Source organism: Gymnogyps californianus, chromosome 1, assembly GCF_018139145.2.
Source record: "Gymnogyps californianus isolate 813 chromosome 1, ASM1813914v2, whole genome shotgun sequence".
In the NCBI taxonomy this organism is placed as follows: domain Eukaryota; kingdom Metazoa; phylum Chordata; class Aves; order Accipitriformes; family Cathartidae; genus Gymnogyps; species Gymnogyps californianus.
Window position 1 is genome coordinate 105,672,112 of NC_059471.1, and position 6,000 is coordinate 105,678,111.

General features: G+C 46.3%; 1 protein-coding gene across 1 annotated transcript in view; it reads right to left on the reverse strand.

Moving 5' to 3' along the window:
• Positions 1-5,745, reverse strand: part of JAM2 (junctional adhesion molecule 2) — a 39,850-nt gene extending 34,105 nt beyond the window's left edge. The window contains exon 1 of the mRNA XM_050893943.1: positions 5,667-5,745. Coding sequence (XP_050749900.1) covers positions 5,667-5,721 — 55 coding nt within the window. The 5' untranslated portion in view covers positions 5,722-5,745. The remainder of the gene's footprint in view (positions 1-5,666) is intronic.
• Between the last annotated feature and the right edge of the window lie 255 nt (positions 5,746-6,000).

Genomic DNA, 6,000 nt, shown 5'->3' on the forward strand with positions numbered 1-6,000 from the left:
TACTGTGGGCATAGAGGTGACATAACTCATTGGAGCCCTCCAGAAAAAAAGGGGCTTTGGAAATACAGGTGAGCACAAGCACTGGCAATCATCCAAATGCTCCTCCAGCCTCATTTGCTGTCTCATTCTTTGAAATACATATTCATTTCCCTAAAAAACCCCAGTATTTAGATGAAGGAAACAAATAATTTGTCTTGATTACCAGACACCATAATATTTGCTTTAAGCTTCCTGTGGTGGAATTGCAGCACAATCACATACAACGCTCTGAGGAAGACGCAACCGGCTTTTCTGCACAAATGTTTTGTTAAAACTGATAGTTCTTTGAAAAGTACTTGGGATGGGAAAAGACATGCCAGAAAGTAAAACTGTAACAAAGCTAGCTTTACAAAACATTTTTTTTGGGGGGGGAGGAAAGTGAGCTAACCGGAATAGAATTAATTACTGGTAAATGAATTGCCTTTCATCTTCCACCTAACATTTCCCTCATTTTCCATTGAAGTGCTCACCCCATTGTAAATTAGCCACTAAACTAGAAAGTAAGAACTTGTAAACCATCTGTTTTCCCACATATATGCAATAGTGCCACAAAATTATCATGGTGGAGAAAAAAACCTAACCAGCCAAACGAGAAAAAACAGCAATAAGATAGTTCACTGTATACATCCACAGGGACACTATTTTAAGCAATTTTTTTTTGTTTGATATCATTGTATAACTTCAAGGGAACCTTAATTTAGCCATTCCATATGGCCCTGGCAAATACTCTGCAATGACAAATACAAATGTCTACCTTGTGCTTCAGTTTTGATATACAAGATATTTATACTGCGATGTGGACGTTTCTGGCTGTGTGAACCCTTCTTAGTAATCTTCCTTTACGTAAGCATTTACACTGGAGTCACCTCTAGCATTGCTAAGAGAAAGTATGACACTAAGCCTGACTTTTCTCAAAGTATTCCTAAAAGGGATAGCCAGCTGCAGGGAACTGATGATAAACAGACTGTCTTCAGAAGTGCTCCAACAGAAAGATAACATTTTGAGTTTTGATTGACTCTAAGTAGATCATACCATATGTAAACTTTTAAATCCCAATTTCAGAATTAAAATTACTAGTTGTTCCCACCCCTCCAAAAGCACTGACAAGCCAAACCTACACCCCTCCCCAACAAGGGAAGCTTGCTTACTCCTACTGCAGAAGATTTACATGCATGTTGCTGTCCGTCTTCAGTGAAGAAATATCACTATTATTTACTCATGTGAAATTATGAGAAAACTGGATTTTTTAATATCAGTTGTACAAGAAGATTCTCCCACACTTAAGATCACAACTTCTCTCTCATGACCACCAGCACCTGAGAAGAAGCTAAAGCACTTGGGGCACCCTTTGAGGAAGGGTAAAAGCCTTCTCTAACATTTTTAGCTCACTTCTTTAAAAAGAGGTCTGCATACACCCCCAACAACATTTGGGGTTAGTCAGTGGACACAGACAAGTTTGGCAGCTCTAGGTCACGAAAGATGATCCCACATGTTTTGTTAAGTCAGTCAGCTAAAGAGAAAACATGAAGTCAAAGTTCAACTACTTGCGAGTTCTTACTTAATCATTTGTGATGTCATCAGCCAGTTTCTGCAGCAGAACCTGGCAGCTACCGTGTTCCTGCCAAAACAGTCTGCAGTAGGAAATATAGGTATAATACAGGAAACAATCACAAAAATATCTTTGTGTAATTCAGTTAAATAGCCAATGAGAAGACCTCATCCAGGCTCAATTAGATCTGCTAATCACAGTGATAGTTTTAACTCTCATTATTAATGCCAGATGCCCTATGGTATTCACAATTACCAGAAATACATGTCCTATGACATGAACAAAGAATTGTTGCAACATTAAAGCTGAGAAAACAGGACCTCAGAGGCCAAGCAACAGCAAAAGCAAGTCCTCCACTTGCATACAGCCACCTTAAACAGAAGAAAACAAGAGGAACTGTGATTGTCTTGATGTCACGTTTCCAGGTACATTTCCTGTCTCCTGTATGCAGCAAGGGAAGACAGTCACCCTCATTTTTTCTTTTGCATATCCAATAGCAGGCTGTGGGGCCAGTACCCTGAACTAAGGATACCGCGGGGCCAGCCAGGGACCAGCTCTCTTTGCCTCCTCTCTGCTGGAGAGAGAGAGGAGAGACAAAGCCCTTGCCACAGAACAGCACTGCTTCTGGCTGAGGCCTCTCAGAAATAGAGAGGCCCTTCCAAGTTGCATGCCTAGGTTTAAGGGAAATAGCATGACTTGCTCAAACGCAGCAAAGGCCATGATTTCTGAGAGACATGCCAATAACTCACAGCCAAAGTTTCTTCTGAGCCCTGAGGATCTAATCAAGAAGGTGAAATTGTGAAGGTTATAACATAAGCTGGAGAGGAGCACGTCTCCCTTTTAAAGACAGGAAGGTCTTCCAACCGAGTCCTCAATTTTTATCCGTTTTAGAAGCATTCGGGTACCTTGTGCAGCGTCACCACAGGCATAAACGAAAAAAGTTAGGCTGAACATTAGAAACAAGCGTTGCTTTTCTGTAGTTAATTTTTATTTGTTTGTTTATATTTAAGAAGCTTACTCTCATCTCACAGCCTATGTTAATGTTTAAGAGTCTATGCAGGTTTGTAGACCACTAGCAGTCTATAGCAAAGAAATACTGCTTCTCAACTAAAATGGCATGAGAAGGAACCTTCCTTTGCTGTCTCTTCCCCCCACTCCCTCTCCAAAAAACAGGTAGTCTGGTTTATAGTATTATGTTCTACAGAAATTACTAGAGAAGTATGCAGTCTTACAAATTTAAGAAATCCCATCTCACCTGAATATGGACTCTGGAGATCAGAGTAAGTCCCTACCAGGTTAATCCAGCAAACAAAGAGGGTTCAACAGAAGACTGGAGGATAACAAAATATCCTCGATTTTGAGTACATCAGTTGTACATTGCATATATTCAGGAAAGCATATTTTAAAGACTTCCACTGTCAATTTCTACAGCCAATGCAGTCATGCTTTACTATTTCTTGTCGGGGGGGAGAGAGATACAGAGGTTCTAGACCAAAAAAGCCTTTTGTATCTGGCTGAAAGATTCCTGAGCACTAAGCAGTGTTTGTTTTAAAGCCAAAAATAAACAAACAAACAAAACTTCACCTTATTCATTGCTCAGACTACCCCAGTGAGCTCCATCAAATGTTTATGTAAGACTACTATTTATTGCCTCTGCATTGTCCTCACACAGATACATTGTACTGGATTTGCTTCCAGCATCACCAGCTTGAGTTTAATTTCTAATGTACACTAATGCAAGAAAAATCACACCTAGAAGCTTCACAAAAAGGCCAGTTCATTAGTACATACTATCTCCTCCAGAGTAGCCGTGATGATTAATAATAATTTCTGTACATTTTCTAACAGTCTTGCCAACAGAGCTCACAAGTCATACTCTGTGGCACCTTTTAAAACTTTCCAGATAACATCAGTTTCAGGTGCTCAGGCTGACAGAGAATATGATTGAAGATCTCCAACTCCCTTACCTTCCCCTAAGTCAAAGGTGAAAGAGAAGCTTTAACTCAGAAAAAACACTATCTCTGCAGGCCATTAATATTTGTTACTAGGTTCTCACTGAAAAGTAATCCAAACCTCATCTACCTCAGCACTGTTCTTGGCTATGCTGACGTCCTGTGACCAACTTATACAGCTCTCAATTTCTGCAGCTGAACTACCAAGCAAGTTCTCTACACCTGCTCCACAATATAACGCTCACACACTTCGGGTATCAACCACTACTTCCTTTTCCTCATTAGTTTCTGCCCATTCCCCACTATCTCCAGAGCATGTGGGTCCCACATAAGAGACCACTCAGCCCATATGTCTGATGGACGCCAGTATTACTCAGTCTTACTGTTCGTGTGAACGTACTCCAGCCACAGAAGCAGCAGCAGACTCCTGATTGCCTGGGTTTCCTCTGGCTCACACAAACAATCAGCATTTGCACACCCACCTACAGTCGCTTTCTTCATGCAAGGACTTCTTATCAGCACCTTGCTGGTAAACTTTCTCCCCACCTGGCATTTCTTGGGAATTGGGACAGGAAGAGGAAAAAAAAATGCAAGCCTGACAACAATGTAGGCACCAGACTTTGATCCACTGTACTGCTTCCAAACCACCTTCTATCATTTCCTCACTGGTCAAAGCCAGCACTGCCAACAGACACAACTAACCAGAAAGCTGAGCAGCCTGAACACACTGAAACCTGTCACCAAAAAACCCACAGCAGCCTCATCTGCTCAGATATACCCATGCAATTAACAACAAACAAAGAAAAAAATATTTTCTTTCATGTTTTTATTATTATTTACTATATGAAAGAGAGAGTCTGCGCTAGCTGCTCATCTAACAGCCCAAAATTTCCGTAAGGTCTCGTAGAAGCAAAGAGAGAGGAAAAGAAAAACCACCACCAAACCAAAGACCTAACAGACACGTCACTTTAAGCCTCTCCTCGACAGGACTCATCCCTCCTCTGCACAAAAGGAGCTTCCCCACACACAAGTTTCTGTTAGGTGAGGAGGAATGAAAGGTAAACTACAAAACATATCCAGCATCAGCACCGTGGATATCCCGTATCCACAACGGACTGAGAACCCGTCCCAGGCTGGTCCCAGGTGGTCACTTCATTACAAGACTGTGCTACATAATTATTTTCAAAACATTATTTCCACCTACAGCCTCTTTCCCTAAAATACCAGCAAGACACAAGAAGCATACAGCAGGAGCACAGTAATATGTGATCTGAAAGTGACAGCCTTATCACACGACTGGCACTGTTAACACTGTATATTAATTCACTGCTTCTTTGCAGGTATGTGGCCCCACGATCTGGTTTTTTCTTATTTCCATGTGCTTTCTGCGTGGGGCAGCTTTTGCCAACTTATTTTAACATGCCCCCCCCCCTTTTGTTTTTAAGGGGTTAGACAATAGGACCATAAAAAAATTGGAAACATAAGTCTGTTCCGGAGCTGCAGCATCCAGTGCTGGCAACAGAAATCATGCTCCCACCACTTGCTCATTCATCTTGCAAAGGCCATCAGAAAAGCACACTACGCAGCCCGCATCCTAAAGTTTGCATCACTGCAGAAAGCCACTGGCTTGCGCTGAAACAGGCCCGGCTTAAACAGGTTACATCTGTGTGAAAACAAGAGACACATGGAAATAATCAGCGCGCACTCCCCCCGTTCATTGTATTTCGCTGCTGGGAGACACGACTTGGCTCCTCTCGCTCCGGGGGCGAGGGAGGGGAAACGATATCCCGCCGCGGCTCCCCTCGCCCTGCCCGGCGGCTCCCCGGGCCGGGCAGCGGCGGCGCCGCGGGGGCGGGCGCGGCTCTCGGCGGGCAGCGCGGCGGGGCGCGGCAGGGCCGGCCCCGGGCGGCGGCCGGGGAAGGGGCTGGTCGAGCCGGGCGCCCCCGGGCCGAGCCCTCCCCCCTCAACACACACACACACACACTTCGGGGGGACCGTCCCCCCCGCCGCCGTGGAGCCCAGCGCCGTAGCGGGACGGGGGAGCCCAGCGGCCGGGGCGCTCCCGGCGGGAGCGGTACGCGATAGCCCCCACGCCTGCTCGGTGGGGAAGGGACGCGGCCACTTACAGCTCAGGACCCCCAAGTAACCGAGGAGCAGCAGGCGGAGGCTGCGGCTCGCCATCTTCCCGGCAACGGCCGCTCCCCACCAGCGGCAGCGGCTAATAACCGCCGGGCGGCGGCGGCGGCGGGGCGTGAGGGGCGGCCCGCTCCGGCCTCGCCTCGGCCCGGGGGAACGGGGCGGCGCCTGGCGGGCCGAGAGCGCCCGGGGAGGCAGCCGCGAAGCAGGTGCGGCAGCCGGGGCGCAACGCCGGCACCCGCTGGGCTCTGCCTCCGCGCCGGCGGAGCCGCCGCCGCCAGCCCAAAACTTTTAACGTGCCCGAGGAGGCGCCTCCCCGCCCCG